Raw genomic sequence first — 21696 nt, forward strand, 5'->3', positions numbered from 1 at the left:
ACCTTCAGAATGACTGAGAATTGAAACCGTCGTCACTGTAGAGCTCAGGTGCTGTGGTCAGTGAATGGTCAGTCGATGGACAGGAAGTCGCTCGTCTTTTATTGTTATGCAGCACATGCAATTGCTCATAATTAACAAAGTGCAATTATTTCTGGTTTAACTGTATCTGACTAATGCTTAATGTTCTACTGTGTATTGTTGTTTTTTTTCTATATGAAACATTAGATATTTTCAAGGATAATTACTTGAAGGCTAATTTGAGTATTAATAATATGACAAAACAGTACTGTTACAATGAGAAGATAAAATGAGTACTAAAAAAAGTTTTAATACCAAATTACACAACTTTTAATGGTTTACTTTGGCTTTTCCTCCTATTTGCAGATTGCAGGGTTTTGCTGGCAGTTTATATGAGGGAGTTTTATACTGTACATACTTGTACTACACATGCTGTTTGTTAATGATGAGGAAAGGTGTAAATAGAGTTCTCAGACTAATCATGTGATTATAGCAAAATATTTTCTATCAGAGAAGAACTGCTGCTCCATGCAGGAACAGTTTCTTTAAATAATTATGAATATGTTTTTTATACTGATATTGTACATAGCACAGAACAAAGAGCAGACATTCCTCTTACAAATCACTTTTACATTCTGTGCTCGTCAGTGACACAGCTCTGAAGTATGAAACATTTTTGTCCAGCAATTTGTCAAAAGATGGTAGTTTTTATAACTATTTCCAATATGTCATGCCATTTAGAGTATGTAAGGATGTTTTCTAACATTAGATACCATTTTGTACTCTTGGATTAAATTTGCTATCACCCAAATAAACAAAGGGAAGCTATCTGTTTAATGTCTTTAATGTATTTTATTGTGTCTGGAGATGAGTTATGTCAGAAGATGACACATCTCCTCTGAGTCATTATATGAACTTACTGCAGTTATTTGTACTTAATTTTTCAATGTTACTACCTGATGCTAACCAGTTAGACCTGGGGGGTCTTTGACTTTGCACCTCAGCTGTGACAGTGGGTCGCTACTCGCTGCAGCATCCAGCCTGCCCTCTGTCCAACACAACACTGCTCCAGCTGATCTTCATCCCCCTGACTTTACTAAATCAAACACAAGATCATCTGATTTACAGTTCTTCAGAACATCAATGTCAGCAGCAAACTCATCAGATGTCAACACAGACCTCAGTTTTGACAGACGTTAATAGCCACTCATAAGTTCAAGAAAGGGGGGGGGGTACTTTTAATATTATTGTTCTTCAATACTTTTTTCAAAACTGATAATGCACTTTTGCTAAGTAGAAAATGCAAAGGTTTTGTTGTCCTGTATTATTTTCGAAATAACGATCACATCCACGCCCACTTAGGAAACAGGAAGTGTTAACAATGTCTTACCTTTGGCGCTGCTTTTGCAATAAGAGTGTTTGGTGATGCTTAACTTGCACCAGGCTAGATGCTATTACCAAAGACGGTTTATGAACATCCATTTATTGAATATCTTTGCTATTACGTAAGTAAATCCCGCACACTTGCCCTTTAAGTCATAATTACTCGTCTTATTTTGGAAGGGCTGTGACCGGAAGTCTTAGTTTCCTGTTCAAGTGGCTCGACTTGACGCTTGTAAGTGTTGAGTGTATCGTCCAGCCTCCAGTCTGGTCTCCAGCGACTGACTGGAGAAGAACACACCGAGCACAATGAGGCTATGAGGGGGGAGAGACCGGAGAGGAGCCGCTGACACACCGCAAAGATGGAGGACGACCTGGTGTCAGAGGATGATATCTGTAAGCACCGTTACCGTGTGTCTGTGTGTGTGTATGTGTATGTGTGTGCGCGCTGTCATCTGTCAGCAGCAGGATGTCCGTGTTACAGGCGTTAACACTCAGCAGGGAGGCTGTTAAATCACGTATCTCTGTTGTGTTGCTAAGTGATCTCTGTCATCTAATAACAGTAGACAGTCTTTTACCGCAAGTGTCCCTGTTGAAAGGAGGGAAATGGTATGAATGTGAGTGTGTGTGTGTGTGTGTGTGTGTGTGTGTGTGTGTGTGTGTGTGTGTGTGTGTGTGTGTGTGTGTGTGTGTGTAACCCAGCCCACCGTGGCACCTCTGCAGTGTGTGTGTGTGTGTGTGTGTGTGTTTTAAAGTAGGCTAACTAGTTATAGTTACTAGTTACATTCCTCAAAAAGTAACTGAGTTAGTAATTTAATTACTAGCCTACATTATAAAAGTAACCAATTACCATAAAAAGTAGCTATTGCATTAGCCTACTGAGTATTTGCTTCATATGTTGTAATGTTACATAGGCTACATGATTATCTCGTAGCGTGGTGAATGTGCAGGTCATAACTTGTCCACCAGAGTATTTTGGAGTTGTTGGGTTGTGCATTTGATGAGTTTGATGAAGAACAGGGGACCTGTACCGTTCACCGTGTTTGCTGAGCAGCTCACGTCTCTGCCCCGCCGATCTTAAAACAACATCCATTGATCATTTAAAGTAATGAACCTACTCCTATGACTATGGGATTATAGCGATAGGCGAATTTGCAAAATGTTGAACTATCCCTTTAAACACGTATTACGTTACATGCACTGTTGCACAGTACTGTATTATATAGCGTCCATCAGTGACACTCCTGGCCCAACATAGGACTGGGACCTTGGCCCAAGTCTGGCCCATGTACTTGGGTGTAGCCTACCATAGCAGCATCAGGGGGGGATGATGTCATCACAAAGGCAGAATCAGAAAATGTGGTTTTTACTTCTATGGTATTTGGTGTACTACTATACAATAAGCAGAGAGAAACAAAAATGGTCAGATGAGTGGATTCCCTCTTCTTTTACCTGTTCACTTGGTGACAGCAGAGTTTCAAGTTTTAAGGGAGTAAATGGAGCTCCAATATTTGTTGTTGCTCATTATCATCCGTACCATCATTGAATCAGGCCAGCCATTGTTCTGATATTTTTCTAAGCAACAGCTACGTGCCAGTCTTTTTGATTTTTTGACGCGTCGTGGGTAGGAGCCTACAAAGTCTCTCAGTGGCCTTATTTTTGAAAAGTAGTCGCTGCATGGCTGTTTAATTGTAGAGTTGACATTTCCTTGTGTGTCCTTCCTGACAGTGCTGTGGTCAGAGAAGGAGTTTCATGATGCTGCCAAGAGGAATGACACGGGCAAAATGCAGGAACTGATCAAGAAGGGTGTGGATGTCCAGGCCAAAAACAAAGTAAGGAGGAAAAACATCTATCTATCTATCTATCTATCTATCTATCTATCTATCTATCTATCTATCTATCTATCTATCTATCTATCTATCTATCTATCTATCTATCTATCTATCTATCTAGGTGTTTTATTGAGGTCACCATGAAAGTATAGTTATTTTTCCAACATGTTACTTTTGTGTCTGTTTTCGTGTCTGGACATTTTTTACTGCATATTTCCTTCAGTTCTTTATCTCTGTCAGGTTTCAGTACATGTGGACAAGGTTTAGATCATTGAACAGGTGATTTAGTGTCATGAGAAAAGCATTGGCTATTCTGAAAAAAACAATAAGAGGTGTGGGAACGATGTTTCTGATGAGAGAACTGCACTTAAACATCAGAGAAAAACCGTTACAGGTCAGACATCTGTCATAAAGTGTAAATCAGATCAGATAAAACTAGTTATTAACTCATATTTTTTTATTAACATGATAAATGTCGAGTCCTTATTTTAAAATTCAGCTGAGAGCATATATGCAGACTTAAGGACTTTTAATGAGGTCACTATACTGTAAAGGGCAAAATTCGGCGTGTTATATTAATATGCACAACTCTGAGCTCGTCAGACTGTGTGGTTTCTATGGAGATATCAGCTGGTGCCTCCAGTGAAGCATCAGACCATTTCACAGCAGATACTCTGTCTAACACAAGGAAACACACATAATGATACAAAAGCACTTACTGAGCTTTATCTGATGTGACTCACTGAGTGCCATCACTGATGTGTGTGATGTTACGGGGACAAAGACCTCTGCTGAACAGGAGCTGTTACCTGTCTTGTAGATTCAGCTTATAACTAAAAATGAAGCGAGACTGTTGATTGAAATCAGACATCTTTTAGTGAATTATAAAAATCGGGGGGGGGGGGGGGGGGGGGGGGTTCTAGAACATCCTGGGTATCAAAGTTTGTTTTTAATATAACTCCAAATCAAATGAAATGCAGTCATTTTTAACTACATTTTAACATAGGGATACAACAAAGGGATAGTTCAACATTTTGGCAAATTGGCCCATTGCCATAATCCCTATAGTTTTAAGAGTAGGTTTGTCACCTTTAATTATCAGTGCAAGCTGTTTTTAGAACGGCCGAGCCAAGCAGCGGACTCCAGAACAGCTCTGTCTCGTAACGTTCTGTTATTATCTCATACCGTGGTGAATGTGCAGCTCACAACCTATCCACCAGAGCGTTTTGAAGTTGTTGGATTGTGTATTTGATGAGTTTGATGAGGGAAACCAAGAAATCCCATTAGCCTCCGTAGCGTAGCTCTGAGCAGCTCACGGCTCTGCTCCGCCGTTCTAAAAATAGCTTGCACCGACATTTAAAGGTAACGAACCTACTGCTATGACTATAGGGATTATGGCAATGGGCCAATTTGCCAAAATGTTGAACTATCCCTTTAACTGTTTTATGAATATTAATGTTATACTTAAACTTATATAACGTATTAATTCTTCCAAATAATATGTTCTTTCAAATAAATTCTCAACAACCTCTTCAGGCTCAGGTCCTTACATTCATGACTCATTTCTATAAACTCAGGATGACTGAGCCCTGTCTGTCTGTCTCTGTGTCTCTGTCTCTCTCTGTACAGATAGACAGGAAGGCTCTCCACTGGGCAGCAGGAGCAGGGAATGAACAGGCTCTCCGTCTCCTCTTGGACCATGACACTGAAGTCGATGAGAGGGACATTGTGTGTACAGAAGTTTGCAGTGTTTTTATGAAGAAATAAATCAACTTTGAATCGAACGTGAAAGTCAAATGTAAAATGAAGTGTGTGAAAATTAGTTCTACCACTCTCACTGTTTCCTGTAGTTTGGGATGAACGCTCTGCTGCTGGCCTCCTGGTTCGGACACCTGAAGATCCTGCAGGTCCTGGTGTCCTGTGGAGCAAAGCTCAGCTGTGAGAACAAGGTCAGAGGAGGATTTATTTCAGCCTCACTCCAGAGTCTGAATTTACTGTCTCACTGATCTGTTGTGTGTACTATATATGTGTATGTTTGTGTACTTGTACTCAGGATGGCCTGACTATGCTGCACTGTGCTGCTCAGCGGGGCCACGTCAGAGTGTTGGAGTTCATCATGGAGGACCTGGAGGACATCAGTCTGGACAGAGGGGACAAGGTGACTGTTTATACTAATCACCATGAATGTAGGTTTGTGTATGGACAGTGTGGACCTTTCCTAAATTTGAGTGAATTCATTTGCTGGAGTGATGTCATTGCATGATTCTGATGTGCTCTTCCAGAACTTATTGATTGATTGAACTTGGGAGCTCATTTCACCAGCTAATATGACAGGTATGATTAGTGGATTAGTGTGTAGTCATTCATCAGAGTCCAGACCTCCAACATGCATGAAAATGTAGTTTTCTGTTGAGTCTTTGTCCTTTGTGTTCTCTGCAATTCAGTTTAGTTTTAGTTAGTTTTACATTGTTCAATGTAGTTTTTATTAAGTTCTCATTTTTTGGATTTTTTTTGTTTTGTTTTATTTAACTTAACAAAATAATTTTTTCAGTGCTAGTTTTAGTCTTAGTTTTAGTTAACTATAATAACCTTGGTGCACACATCACATTAGAACTTAGTCTTTGCAGTTTTACCAGCTTAGGGCAAATTTAACAGAATTAAACAGACTGTGGTGAGGTTAGAGGCTTTATTATGTTGTTAAATAGGGGAATTTCCATCAATAAGTTCAACATATGTACATTTTGTTTAACCTGAAACTGGCACAGAAACGGAACATTGTGAGATAGTTGATTTAATAAAGGTTTTTATATTCGGCAGTTGTACGGCTCTGGCCAACCAAACAATTTTGTTTTTACTGTGAACGTTTAAGTTCTTCCCCCCTCACTATTTTTGTAAATAAAAGTCTACTTCTGTGACTCTGACACCAGCAGCATTTTACTGTTGTAGATGGTCAAAGGTGGAGCTGGTTTTAAATGTGAAAACAAGGAGAAAAAGAGAAATGCAACACAGTCCTCCTGAATATTATCATTTTGATATTGGTTGAAAAAAAACGTTTTTTCATTAACAAGGAATGTTGCTTCAAGCATTTGATATCTCTCTTGTCTTAATCCAGATCTCATATGTTAATAATCGTTGGGTTGACAGCGTCATAACGTCAGGGTGGTTCTGTCTCCACCAATGTTAAGATCAAGCCTACCCACAATCATGTTTACAGATGATTTGGTACAAAGTGTGACAGTGCATGGTGCTGTATACAGCAGCTCCTGTGTGTAACTTGCTGATGTCTGTCCACCAGTCAGGAAAGACAGCTCTTCACCTGGCTGCTGAACATGGACAGCTGGAGGTGGTGGAGTTTCTCATTGGAATGGGATGCACGCATGGATTGAAGGACAAGGTGGGAAAACACACACACACACGGACACGCACACACAGAGGCTGAAATCTCTCCATCATTTAAGCGTTTTAATGTCACAAACAAACCCGGAACTTCATGTCTTGTGTACATATACTAGACTGAGGGGGAAATACCTGCTGAGTCCAAAGTAAATATCTCCACTCTGCTGCTCAGTCGCACCAAAGCAGATGACAAGATCTGATGACTCATCACATGGTCAAACTGAACCGTACAGTATGTGTTCTAGGTGTCTCATTAAACCAAAGTGTGTTTAAATGCTAAACATCGAAACTTAAAGGGACATTGTGTAACCTCTCCTGTTATCTATTCACGAAAATCGATTATTTCGTTCAAAAGTCTGTTTTTCATTAATCAGTAATCACCTCCATCAACAAACTGAAGTGTTCCTTTCAGCTCTGAATGAGCCGTTCATGTCATTCATATCTACATGGAGCGGGTAAGCTCGGTGCTGGCTGCCATGTGGTGTCGCCATGTTTTTACGTTCAGTGGCAGCGTGACGGTAGGAAACCACGGAAACTCAGCGGAGACACCGCAGCTGTCGGCTCAGGTGGAGGTGGCGTCTGTGAAAAGTCACCGCGGTAACGCAGTGAGGAGGAATGGAGCGTTACACTGATGCTGCATTCACCTGCAGTCGGGCAGACGGCCGTCGCTAACAAACCAGATGTCATTTTAGTCACAGAAGTCGAGAGAAAGCCGGTAAAACGTGGGTCAGGTAAACAATACGACATCGCCATGACAACATATTATCACATGTATTGTTTTGCCTCGTGCTGACGGACCACTTGTTTACATAGAGGCTTGTTTATGCCGTTACGTGCAGCGGCTGTCGTCCGTCTGCCGTCTGCCCAATTTCACGTGAATGCAGCATGAAAAATACGATTGAGTTGCTTGCGATATACAACCGCAACGCTAGATGGGAGTAATTCCTACACAATGTACCTTTAAACACCATAATGCATCTAAATAAGTTTGGGTTTACTCACAATAAAACAAAGTCAAACACACACATGGCAAACTCAGATGAGCACCAGCACACACACATACAGTCTGGAGACAAAGGGAAAGGGGGGAAGGCCTCATCCAGACCTCTATTTGTAAAGTGGGAGGTGCTCACATCTCCATCCTGCTTAGTTCTCCTGCAGACAGCCAGGAGGGCTCAGACATGCAGTTTGTAACAGTATGGACAGGTCAGGGTTTATTCAGGGTCATTTCTCATCAGAGGTCAGGAGAAACATGAATCCATGAGTCCTGTACCGTAGAGATTCACAGCACACTGTGTGTGGAAGCATCACTTACACCTGAAACATGAAAGACAATGACATCATGATATTTTTTAAAAAGAGATATGAAATATTTGACATAGGGATGTCACGATTATAGATTTTCTTGGTACGATTATTGTCAGAGAAATAATCACGGCATTACGATTATCACGATTATTATGCATCAATAAATGTCACAACACTATGAATGTGTAAAATCAAATATACTCAAAATATAATTACATTACTAATCTCTTAATATAGGACCAGTTATTGATCCCCCGGGGGAAGTGTTTGAAATATTTATGTCAAAATTGTCATCTATACCAAATGTTTAAGTTTATTTTAATCTTTTTTTTTACAGTACAAATGACACGCTAACATTTAAAACTGTACCAATTCAGTGTTACTTCAGATAAATGGACCAGTATCTGTGCATTTTCCTTTACTTTGGCGCTCATCTGCCGATATGGTTCCGACATAATCTTTTTCGGAAAGTCGCGGTATTTAGGAATCTTTACGATCAATTAATTGTGGCTTTTAATACCGCAATTAATTTTGTATAGTAATCGTGACATCCCTATTTGACATCCCCTGAGCTTAACGTTGGCTCATCTGTAAAGGGTGAAACAGGGTGGACTGGTTTACTGATTCAGTGAATGGGACATCAGGCTGGGTGGTAGGATGGTCTTTAAACAACTTGTCCTTTTTTAATTTGACTGAAACACCAGCCAGCATACATGTGTGTGTCTGCTTGTAAAGTGTTTTATGCTGTGATGTGTTATGTTGTTACCGTATTTCCTCAAATAGTAGCCGGGGCCTTTATTTACACAACTGCTCAGGAGACCCGGCCTTTATTGGAGGCAGTGCTTTTATTTGAGAGAGGCCTTTGTTTCTAAATCCCTCCGTTTATTTTTACACAATAGGGACTAAGCTCATCGTTCTGTAGCTCATCTTCATCTTCCTCATGTGCTGTTCTCCTCGCTGCACTGTCAGACCTGGGTCTCTGTCTCCGTTGTGCCGTAGCACTTCGCTCCCATTCAAATACAGCCTTTAATTGTTCGTGTAAACAACGCCCCCGGCTATTATATGAGACCTGGGTTTTAATTGAATACCGGCTATTATTTGAGGAAATACAGTTTGTCTGATGTTGTGTCATGTGTGGCCTGCAGGAGCAGAACACAGCCATGCACCTGTCAGCCAGGTGCGGCCACACTGAGGTCCTGCAGAAGATTGTGGAGACAGGACTAGATGTGGATGAGAGGAACATAGTAAGTTCACTGTAACGGGGGCGATGCAGACGGTGGTTGGTGCAGAGAGATGGAGCTCCCGGTGGATCTGTGACACCAAGGCCAAACTACAAAGTGTAACAGATAATGATAATGACAGTACATTAGTTTTTGAGACCTCTCCATCCTTACTGTGATTTTTTTTCCCCTGAAAAACCTAATTTATACAATCAGATACACGCAACGATCAGATAAACCACCAGGGTGCAGTAATCAATCAGTGTCAGTGTCAATTTAGACTGGCCTGAGATCAGCTTTTACTTTATTGCAGGGACAGTGGTCTGAGTCAACTAGTAGACTTTCATTTCATTTTATCTGTGAGGCGCCAAATCAGGATCTCAAGGCTCTTTACTGAGTGAGGTCATAGGACAGGGTGGAGGGGCTCCCATCCCATCCTCATCCTGGATGGAAGAGGAGAGAGAGACCATGAGCACCAGTAATTGCTGGTAATTGCACTAGTGTAGGGATCAACCAATATAGTTTTTTCAGGGCTGATACCGATACCAATTATTAGTAATCAAGCAAACCAAAGACCAATATTTAGAACCGATATTCATTTGCTGTAAAAATTTAGAATAACACACCTGGGGTTTAGACTGAATACAGTATACTGTTTGGTTTTTGTACATTGTCAAAATTTGTGATAAAAATGCCTTCAATTTTTGCAGAAAAATGCTGTGTCTCGATTTGAATATGTCCATACTTAAACTAAGTGTTTTGAGTATGTAAGTGTGTCTCAATTCACAAGTATATCAAAATGCAGTGTACTAAGTATCCGGATGGTGCACTCAAAACAGTCCAGAAGTTGAGTGTAGAACGATGCACACTTCAGCGTAATCTCCACCTCACATTAAGCAGGTGGCCCACACAAGGAAAAAAAAAGAAAAGGGAAAAAAATGTGAGTAAGGCATTCATTATCGCTCATTACAAACAATACAAGCCGGTAGATGTGTTGACGGGTCCAAAAAAGAAGAAAACGTTGGCAACCGTTGCGATCGTTAGTTCCAGTAAGTGCACAACAACTGTATTCGATTTGAGACAACACTAAAAATTTGCGCACTACATAAGTAAGTACATAGTACACATAGTATACTATATGACAGTGAATTAATGGAAGTATTCAAGTTGAGACACAGCATAACACAAACTCTAACACAGATCTTGGTTCAGTGGGTGGGACATTGTTTGACAGCCAAGAGTGGTGACTTCAGGCAGAGAGGCGACTGCATCCGAGCCAAATGAGCGCGTTTTAAATGGATATCAGTGAAAAAGACCTGTCAATTAAATACCAGTTATCATAAAAATGCAGAATATCGGCTGATATTATTGGCCATGCAGATAATCGGTCGATCCCTACAGTAGTGACAGTTATCCATAGGTCATAGAACCTGTTGAGTGTCAAACTGGGATAGAAAGGCAGTTATCTGATTATGTGAAGTCATTTTTCAGGTCTTTTCCTCTCAGTGCTGCTGACTGACAGGTGTCTGTGTGTTTCAGGACGGTCTGTCTGCGCTGCACCTGGCAGCTGATGGAGGTCACTACGAGTGTGTCAGCTTCCTGCTGGAGTCGAGCTGTAACGTGAACTCACTGACCGACGTACGTACGGTTCTGTTCGCTTCAGATCAGACAGATTGTCCCTGATACATCATCGCTCCGTAGTGAGGTGGGTTAATGTTAATGTGTCTTGTTCTGTTGCCACCACAGAGAAACCAGAGCGCTCTGCACTACGCCGCCCAGCACGGCTTCCACAGAGTGGCCGGCCTCCTGCTGCAGGCGGGAGTCAACATCCATGCTGTCGACAGTGTGAGTGATGTGTTTCTAGGTTTTTACGATGTGGTAAAGACTGTGTAAATATGTTTAATTTCACACTTTAGACGACAGACTGATGCCGTCGTGTTTGCTGTAGAAAACAGAGGCGGTAGCAGCCACTGCAAACAGTTCACGTTTATTTATAAAGCACTTTTCACAGACACTTGTGCTCACATAGCCTGGGCGTCCCGTCTCTGGTGTCTTTCACACAGCTCACACCCTCTGTCACAGATCCATAGTTGAGTCTTTATTTACTTAAACAAACTCCAGGGTGTTTCTGTTCTTCTGTTTGTTATGTAAAGCTGCTCATAAATTTGTTGAAGCATTGTTACTGATGCTTCGTGTGTCTTCTGTTTACTTCCTCCTCTGGATCCTTTGGTAATATAAAGTGAAATAAAAGTAGGTTAACCCTATGTCGGCATTTGTATCAAATTTGATAGATGAAAATACACGGCAGGGAAAGGCAATTTTATTTGTATAGCTTTTACAAACAGTTTGTCTCAAAGGGCTTTACACAACATCCTCTGTCCTTAGACCCTCACATCCACTGAGGAAAAACTCCATAGAAAACCCTTTTAACAGGGAAACATTGGAGAAACCTCAGGGTGAGCAACAGAGGAGGGATCCCTCACCCAGGACGGGCAGACGTGCAATAGATGTTGTCACAGACAAGAAAACAGTTTATAACACAGAATGTGGAAAACATGGAAATGTTAACAAGAGCTGATGGAGGCAGCTTCTGGTGGGAGGAAAGGCAGGGAGGGCAGGCCAGCTTAATGGGAGGACTGGATGGCAGACTGGTTCATGGGAAGGGAGGGCAGGCCGGTTTAACAGCAGGGGAAAGGGGGGGGTAGGGGGTGATGCAAGCGGCGGTTGGTGCAGAGAGATGGAGCTCCGGTGGATCTGTGGAAACACAGAGAGAGTGCGAGACACCAAGGCCAAACTACAAAGTGTAACAGACAGTAAAGATAATGACAATGACAATACGTTTTTGAGACCTCTCCATCCTCACTGTGATTTTTTTTTTCCTGAAAAACCTAATGTATACAATTAGATACATGCAATGATCAGATAAACCACCAGGGGGCAGTAATCAATCAGTGTCAGTGTCAGTCAGTGACCCAAATGTGTTTTCTCATGGATATTTTTGCCAATTTTGAAAAAGTTATGGTAAGAAAAATGAAAATGCAAAGTAAAACTACTAATTTCATAACTTATTTTATAGTAGAATTGTGGTGAAAATGTGTGTATCAAAATAGATACAGCAGGTATGTAAGGTAATTTTCTATGCAATTTTTTCTTTTGAATTATTTGTCAGAAAGTCCAATTTCAAAATTTTTTAATTTTCTGACAATTATCTCATGGTTCAGGCTTTACAGGGTTAGGCTCTCTTGCCTCTAATGTATTGGATACATTCTGTGCAGTTCCTATAGTAAGGCAAGACATGTTTTTTGTATTAGGGGTGTCCCTGACCCTGACTAAGTATTTTCTGCCCCAGGTGGACATTTAAACCATCTATCCATTCCTGACTGTGGGGGTCAGTCTGTTACCATTACCCAGGTGGAAAAAGATCAGAACCGATCAGTCATGAAGCAGCATTTAGAATGGTTCTTGTCTCCTGAGCAGAGCAGCTGTCTCTCTGCTGGGAACTGGGAAGTTTAATGTAGGATCCAGTATAGCTGGGTCTCTGTCATTCTAATAGACAGCACAACAAGTAGCACAACATGTGTGAAGGTGATGTGATGCAACAAGCTCTTCTTTTCCCACTCACTGACATGTAGGCCTGGGACGATAATCAATAGATCAATTAATTGCACGATAAATGAAAATGAACTCGATCATTTTTCCGGCCTCGATATATTTCCATTTGCATGTGCATGTGTTTGTTTTCCTCGTCTCTGGCCTCCAAACAGGCTGGATGACAAGAGGCTTCACTCTGTGCATCGGTCTCAGCACCTGGGCCATTGGCACCCGGTCTGCTGAGCTCATTGGCCGGTCAACCTCCGTCATCATCCCGGGGGAGAAAACGAGCCGAGTAACTTACCCGAAGGTTTTTAGAGGTTTACCGCCAACTAGTTAAATACTTTTTAGGAGATAAATGCTGGTCTCATCGATTAAATCTAACAACTATGGCAGTCACATTAGTTTGTTTGAATGAAAAGTGGAGCTTCATGTGTGTGTTGACAGAAGAGCTGCGCTGCACTGTTTATTATTTTTTGTTTGTTTTATTTATTTAGGATATTATATAAGTTCTCGACATTCCAATTGACTCTTTGCCAACTCCTCCCACAAACGGCTATTGTCCAATCCTACGTTAGCAACCGTAACTATAGGCCTGGCAAGCTTTCGGCAGTTGAGTCATTACGTTTGCTTTTGTGGACACATTTTGAGACTAGGATAAAAAACATTTGTTTGTAGAGAAGGATGTTGTTGTTGCTGCTGCCGCTGCCACTACGGCGGCGGCGGCAGCAGCAGCAATATAGAGATGTTCAGATACGAGCAGACTTTTTTTTCGACTTGAGCAAGTGTAAATATGGGGATAACCATATGTTCACATCCGAAATGACAGCTGTACTTTTAGGGCTTTTACCTGGGCTTTTAGGCGAGGGATCCTCCAGGCAGGGACTGCTTTCACTGACTGATACAGCGGTGGGAGAAAAAAAAACAGCAGCGAAAGCTGTATATGGTTCACAATCGCCCCAAAACTTGCAGTTTGACAACCAGTGAGATGATATTATAGATTATGTAGAATGAATGTATATACAAGTATGATGTGTGATGTGTAATGATGTACAGTATACGATATGTAGAAATGTGGGTAATAGGATTAGTATGTGAACAATTAATATAAGGAAGAATGAATGAAGCACAGTTAAGAAATGTAAACACTTACTCTGTTTTTGTTTTGTTAGGTGAAGATCGCTCACTTGTTTTTTTGTTTTTAATTTTTATAATGTTTATGTTTTGTGTTTTAAACTGTATATTTGATACTGTTGGACCCTAGGAAGAATAGCTGTGGCTTTGCTGCAGCTAATGGGGATCTGAATAATAAACAAACAAATAAACAAATGACCTAAGTCTTGGTGGGTTGATAGACGGTAAAATGACCAGCCCTTACTGCTGCTCTGTACATTGTCCAGTCGTGTCGTTGAACAGATGTTTTATCCTCCTGCGCGAGTCACGTCACTGAAAAATCTTTGTGACTTCTTCTCTCTATTATCTCAGAACAGTTTATCCAGAAATTTGCTGATATTTCCTTTGAAATCGATACCAAATATTGCCAGGAGCATGGCTGGGAGTGAAAGCTTAGCAAAAAAAAAAGCGGCGTAGCAACAATAACCAAGGGGGCGGGGCTTACGCGAAGGGTCAGTTGCAATGGTAAAAAAAATACTCGTGAGAAATAAAAGTTTATTGCATTTGAAAGGGTGTACTTGCATTATTATGAAATATTTTTTATTACATTAGTGGTTGGTTGGTTTGGTCTCAAAATGATGTTGACAATAGGCTACTATCGTTTATCAGCAATAATTTGTGGGACAATATATCGTCCAGCAAAATTTGTCATTGTCACAGGCCTACTGACACGTTTTCTCTGCGTTGACCACAGCAACACACCACGGCGCTGCACGCCGCCGTCTTCCACTGTCACACCGAGGTGGTGCGGCTGCTCATAGACGCCGACTGTGACCTGGACCTGGCTGACAGCGTGAGTAGAAGCTTCTGGATCTCACAGCTAGGACACGTTCCTCAGTGTGAGCCGCGCTCCAACGCCTCGCTGTCCTGTCCTTCACAGAGGCAGCAGACGGCTCTACACATCGCAGCAGAGCTCGGCTGGCAGGACCTGGCTCAGATGATGCTGATTTCAGGTGTGAACCTCAACCTGGCTGACAAGGTACCGCACAGCGCTAACTCCCAGGATTCCCTGCTTTTTTTTCCCCCCTGCCCTCTTCTTCATATGTCTCTGCGGAGACATGACTCCTCCCTTGTCGTATTTACCAAATGTCTTTATCTCAAATTAGACTCCTCATCTAGCAGAGCTCAGTTCTTCACTGTGGCGTTTTGTCCATGTGATAAACACAGCAGGGGAAAACAAGTCTGGAGGTGGCAGCCAGAGGAAACCACATCATCCTGGTGGACATGATCATCAAAGCTGACCGTTTCTACAAATGGGAGAAGGTGAGTTTATCATCAGTGTGTGTGGAGCTAGGACAACTAGATTAGATAGAATAACACCAAACACCATCAGATAATACTATGAAGCAAATTCAACATGCTCAGGATAACTTTTTATTATCTAGTTTATCTTAAAGGTTGAATATGTAGAATCTTTATTAAAAAAACTGTTAAATGTAATTTCAAAACGTTTAAACCTACTGTATGTGTATAACTCTATGGGAAATGGTGTTGCTGTTGGCTTCAGGATCACATGGGCAATGAGCAGGACTCGTGGGTGGCGAGGCCGCTGACCTTCAGACAGGACCACCAGCCGGAGACGCAGCACCTCCGCTCGGTCCTGTGGAGCCTGGCCACCAAGCACCTCTGCAGAGGGGAGTGGAAGATTCTGGCACAACACTGGGGCTTCAGCGACGCTCATATACGAGCTATAGAACACCAGTGGACAGGTGAGCTGCACTGGAACACACATCACACACAGATGCATTAAACACGGCTTAACAAGGACCCAGCACGCCGGCAGCTTGAAGATCACTGCTCTAACTCTTCACTTTGTCCCATTTGGTTTTAAAGCTCAGCTGTTGTGTTGCTGTTCTCAAACACATGCATACAATTCAGCGCCATTGTTCAGATGCACTACAACTGCACTGCAGCTTAATTATTGCTATTCTTCTTGTACATTTTGATTTTTGTTGTATCTCGTTGTACAGTGAAACAATAAAGTTTCTTATGTTTCTTAAGTCTGAAGAAAACACATGCAAATAGACACACTGCAAAAACTCAAAATCTTACCACGTCTATTTTTCTCTTTTCTAGTCAAAATGTCTCATCACACTTAAAGGGATAGTTCAACATTTTGGCAAATTGGTCCATTGCCATAGTAGTATAGTCATAGCAGTAGGTTCGTTACCTTTAATTGTCGGTGCAAGCTGTTTTTAGAACAGCGGAGCAGAGCCGTGAGCTGCTCAGTGCTATGCTACGGAGGCTCATGGGATTTCTTGGTTTCCCTCATCAAACTCATCAAATACACAATCCAACGACTCCAAAACGCTCTGGTGGACAAGTTGTGATCTGCACATTCACCACGCTATGAGATAATAACAGAACGTTACAAGACAGAGTTGTTTTAGAGGGAAATTCATGCAAAACTGCTGATGCGCGTTTCTGTCAAGGGCAGTTTTTCAGCAAGCAGTCTCTGCATTTGTCTTGTAAGGTTCCGTTATTATCTCAGAGCGTGGTGAATGTGCAGGTCACAATTTGTCCACGAGTTGTTGGATTGTGTATTTGATGAGTTTGAGGGAAACCAAGAAATCCCATGAGCCTCCGTAGCGTAGCTCTGAGCAGCTTGCGGCTCTGCTCCGTCGTTCTAAAAACAGCTTGCACCGACAAATAAAGGTAACGAACCTACTGCTATGACTATAGCGATTATGGCAATGGGCCAATTTGCCAAAATGTTGAACTGTCCCTTTAATATAAAACACAATCACTTGAGGAGTAAGATTTCATTGAGTTACAAGAATGTGTTTTTAAACTGTGTATCATAAATATCTTGTTAAGATAAATAGTCTTGAAAACATCTTGTAGTCAGAAGTAGTTGAAGTCGGGGCGGAGCACAAAACCATCCAGAGAACATGTTGATCAGTTTGACAACACGTGCTGCAAATACTGATGACACAACAGCAGCTGTTCCAGGAGACACTAACACATAACCATGAGTAGAGCAGACCTTTCTAGTTTTCAGATCAGTGTTTGTTTTACCTCTCTCTGTAACTGGTAGGTATGAAAAGCTTCAAAGAGCACGGTCACCGCATGCTGCTCATCTGGCTTCATGGAGTGGTGGCGGCGGGGGAGAACCCCATCAAAGGCCTGTATGAGGGGCTGGTGGAGATTTCCCGTACAGACCTGGCAGGTGAGAAGGACACACACTCCACACTGTGTTCATGTCCATCGTAGGATCCAGTGCACTGCAAAAACTCATTTTACCGAGAATTTGTCTTATTTCTAGTCAAAAATGTCATTTCTAGTCAAAACAAATCTCATTATACTTAAAATAAGACTCATCACATAAAAAGCAGCTTGTTTTTAGACACTTTTTACTTTTTTCAAACATATTTTCATTTGAATTAAGTAGAAAACTATGACTGTGGAGCAAGTTTTTCTTTCTTATTACAAGCTCAAAAAACTTGCTTTCACTGGCAGATTTTTATACTTATTTCAAATAAAAATGTGTTTGAAACAAGTACAAATTATCTAAAAACAAGTTCATTTTTAGGTGATGAGTCTTAATTTAAGCGGAAAGAGATTAGTTTTGACTAGAAATGAGACATTTTGACAAGAAAAAGGACAAATATTCTTGGAAAGATTTTGAGTTTTTGCAGTGTGTGTCTGTGGTGCATGACCTCCTGCCTCCCTGGTTGTGTTTCTCCTCCAGAGTGTGTGCGACAGAAGGCCAACGCAGAGAGCAGCCCTCCTAAGATGTGCTCCGCCATGTGATCACAGACACTGTGAGTCACCGTGGAGCTTTTCACTTCAAGTCTGAGCCAGTGACAACACTTTATGTCACATGTTTTATTGTGAAAGGACAACATAAGTTTATTTCTGCTCTGGAACCGTCTGGTGAAAATGTAAAGTAACAGTTATTTTAGTCATGTGATGAACAGCTGCTGACACGATTCACACTGTTTATATACTGGTTCATCTCTGTACACAAAGGGCTGGAGACACCACACAGTGCATACTGTACATCATATTTTTCATAATATTATTTTTTCCTGTAATATAATAATATTAATAATATATATCAGATTGTATCTATAGCCTATATTTCTTCATAAAATATCCCTCCGGCACATGCTCTGTCCTGAGCTACAGCTCATCTTCCACATGTTTTAAAAGTTTGACATTTTGTTTACCGTAGTTTTCACTCATAACTCATGTCTCTGAGTTCCTGGTGGAGGAGTCTGGATCAGACCCGAAACCTGACTGCTCCAGGTAGACATGCGAAAGACCAGAGAGCACCAAGACTGTCAGGAACAACCTGGATTCAGTGTGTGTGTGGCCCAGTCCTACTCCCAGTCCCAGTCAGGAGATCCACCTGACCACTAGGGTTGTGTGCTGCTGGATACAGAGCTACTTTATAAAACCTGTCTTAGACAAACACCTCCACCAACATTTTTCATATGCAACATCTCCCAGCATTAACAGAGAGAAAAGAGCTGTTCTTGTCATAGTGGCATCAAAGCAGCAACGTTACGCAAAACTGATGCATTCCTCTATAGTCTGTATTCCAGTCACAGGAACAGAGGAGGCAGCTGGACATTCAAGCTTTCCTTTTCATCTTCATCTACAACCCCAGGAATCCCTAAGAGGCAGTTAAGCTGGTGCACTAAAGACCCTAGTCTAGTGTATCTCCATGAGTGAATCCTGATCCTCTCTTGTCTCAGAGCTCTGCTGTGGCCTGATGGGTAAATGGGGCTGATCCGCGAAGACTCTGCTCTCTGGTCTCATGTCCCTGTGCTGTCAGGGGGGTGGGCTCTGTGATTATGTAAGCTCGATCTGGTCTTGGAAAATCTTTCTGTCCAGTGTTGTGAATATAGATATTATGTGGATATAGATATGATTCAGGTCTGGAATCTGATCACATGACCTGCCAAACGACCAGGTTCAGTGCAACAGTGAAGTTGCACCTTAGGTTAGGTTAGGTTAGGTTAGGTTAGGTTAGGTTAGGTTAGGTTAGGTTAGGTTAGGTTAGGTTAGCTGTATGATCCCGCACAAGGGAAACTATTTTCCCACCAGGTCAAGAAAACTCATACAGCCAACAGACAGCACAGAGACAACAGACCACATAAACACAACACCAGATGCACAACAAACACAGTAAAGGCCAATGAAATATGATCTAACAGTAGAAAATAATTAAAAAGAGATGGACATGATTAAATACTAAAAAGCCTGATGAATAAATACTGAATAAATACCACTAAGGCTATGCAGCAGTGCCAATTAAGTCTAACCCTAACAATGCTAGACGAACCAAGACCTCCATGATGCAGTAGGTTGTGTTAAAGGTGCTGACCAAAAGAAGAGGGTGTGAAGTTGCTGTCAGAGACACACTGAGCACCTGAGCAGCTTCAGTAGCCTGTAGGCTCCAGGCGATGTGGATCAGCTGCTGACCATCTCATTCTGACAGTTTCCCACTCAGGTTGTTCAGATGTAAAACACTTTTGTAAAAGAAGTAACCGTCAGAGGTAATCATTTATTCTCTAGATTTCTGTTCATTTGGCTTCCTGGCAACATGATGTCCAAGTACTGACTATGTATTTACCATTGAACACTCCAATCTCCATGATGAACTGTTGACACTGCAGAAGATCCATCTGAAGACCCACAAGTGCAGACTTGACCTGTATTTTATTCATATGTTGTTCTGATGTACTTTATATGATTTTAGTTGTGGTGCTATAAAAGAAAAAGTCATTTCACCAGGAGTGTGATGACAGTAGCGACACACACAGACAAACACTCTTCAAGTTCATGTATCATCATGTCAGCACAGAGCACATGGAAATGTAATGTAAAATGTCTGATGTCTAGAAAGTCAACTACTTCAGTAACCCAAACTGTTAGCATCTGTTAGCATTAGTAATACACAGTGCTCAACTACTATCGCCACTGTGGTTGTGTATGCAGGCAATAAATAGACCAGGTACAGGATGAAGTGTCATGATTATAGCAAATGTTTTGAGCACAAAAAACAAACATGTGATCTCAACTAGAATCATTTGACTTCTTCTAACCCTCAGTACAATTCATAAGCTGCAGTGGGGAATATAAGTATTCAACACATCAACATGTTCTTTAGTTCAGCATATTTCCATTGCACTGACCATTGGTATTAATCGATAGAACTACATAACGAAATTGCAACTCCTCAATCCATAAAAAAGTCATTCCACTTTATTGCACATAACGTTTGTGTAGTTCTATTGCATTAATACCAATGTCTGGTCTAAATAGTTGCAATGCAAAAATGCTGAATTTAAAAAAAATGTTGATGTGTCAAATCCCTAATGCCACTGAATGCTGATGATGGCTCATGAATTGTATTATTTTGACCAATGCCAAACCAGAAGGTTGGAGGTAAAACTTCATAACAAACTGGACTGAAGGAACAGTGTGTGTTCTGTGTTTATGTTTATGGATCCACTGCTGCACTAAACTAAAAGTTTTAAAGTGGGTTTAACGTTTGTCATGTGCTCTTCTTGGTTTTGCTCTGATTTTTGATTTTGTTTTTCCATTTCTACTTGAATGCTTTTAGAGCCACTCGGTGTAAATAAGTTGAGCTGTACAAAATAATCACACATTTTTGCATGAAATGAAAACGTCAATCATTTTCTCCAAAGCACAGTTTTTAATGTCAAATGTAAGGACTGAGCATGTTCAGAGTTTTGTTGTAAAAAACATGTGTGGTCCAATAGAAGCTGTGTGCATGAGTTGAAGAAATGTTTTAAAAGGCTGGCTGTTATTATCCTGATCAAGATTGTGTTTTCCAAATTCAATGCAATAACTAGATATTTCTGCACTAATGCAAAATTCGTTGTATGATTCATGTACAAACATTTAAAGTAACTGTGAACTTGTTCATAAGATCAGTAAAAACTACACTTTTAAAACAAGTGTCCATGTTGCACTTTTCTCCTACAAGTCTGGGCCCTCTTCTTCATCTGTGGTGAGCCTGTGGGCAAAACTATAAAACATGTTGTAAAACATTACTGTGTGCTCAGCCATGTTATTATGTTTACATAGGGGTGGCCCAGTCAAGACTGATTCGTCAGATTTTGCCTTATGTTTTCCCCTCATTCAGTGCATTTGTGACACATGAAAAAATGAATTGTGCATGCCTTTATACTTAACTTTCAAAATATTTATCTCCATACATTTTAATAGCATCTGGAAAAATGTTCTCACAATTATTATCGAAGTGTATGAGATACAATAGCTATATATTTGGGGCTGTTAAATGACCGGTCCCCAGTTCCCCTGCTGTTAGACCGGCCTGCCCTCCCTTCCCATGAACCAGTCTGCCATCCAGTCCCCCCATTAAGCTGGCCAGCTCTCCCTGCTAAATGTAAATGTAAAAACATGTAGGCCCCAACTGGGCCTTTTTGATGTGTGTGTGTTTTTTTCACAGTTTCTCTGAAACATGTAGTTTAGACATTATATTTTTAAGTACAAACATGTAGTAGTGGCCTGAGCCTAAAAAGGCAACAACATGTCACCGGTAGAGACCCGGTGCACCGGCCACTGGACCTGGGCACCGAGCCGGGGCTTCGGCGCACCGAGCCGGGGCTTTGGTGCAGATAAAGGGAGCGAACCCCCAGGTGACCCCGAGGGGGCCCCGCTGCAGGCTCAGAGGAACCACAGAAAGCTCAGTCTTGTCGACAGACACCGAGGCCTCAGGGATCCTCAAGCATGCCGCCAAACTGCACGCTTTCTCCCTGGGCCCCTCCCGCTGCCTC

General features: G+C 41.4%; 1 protein-coding gene across 1 annotated transcript; it reads left to right on the forward strand.

Moving 5' to 3' along the window:
• Positions 1 to 1666: 1666 nt before the first annotated feature.
• ankdd1a (ankyrin repeat and death domain containing 1A) lies at positions 1667 to 17709 on the forward strand. The gene is made up of 15 exons (XM_083996468.1): positions 1667 to 1794; positions 3127 to 3230; positions 4860 to 4958; positions 5081 to 5179; positions 5284 to 5388; positions 6526 to 6624; positions 9080 to 9178; positions 10694 to 10792; positions 10901 to 10999; positions 14613 to 14711; positions 14799 to 14897; positions 15086 to 15181; positions 15426 to 15627; positions 16956 to 17087; positions 17610 to 17709. Exons 1-15 carry the CDS (start codon positions 1761 to 1763, stop codon positions 17669 to 17671), a joined length of 1527 nt encoding a protein of 508 aa, XP_083852594.1. The 5' UTR covers positions 1667 to 1760; the 3' UTR covers positions 17672 to 17709.
• The last annotated feature ends 3987 nt before the right edge of the window (positions 17710 to 21696 follow it).

Source organism: Trachurus trachurus (genome assembly GCF_905171665.1).
Source record: "Trachurus trachurus genome assembly, chromosome: 3".
Classification (NCBI taxonomy): domain Eukaryota; kingdom Metazoa; phylum Chordata; class Actinopteri; order Carangiformes; family Carangidae; genus Trachurus; species Trachurus trachurus.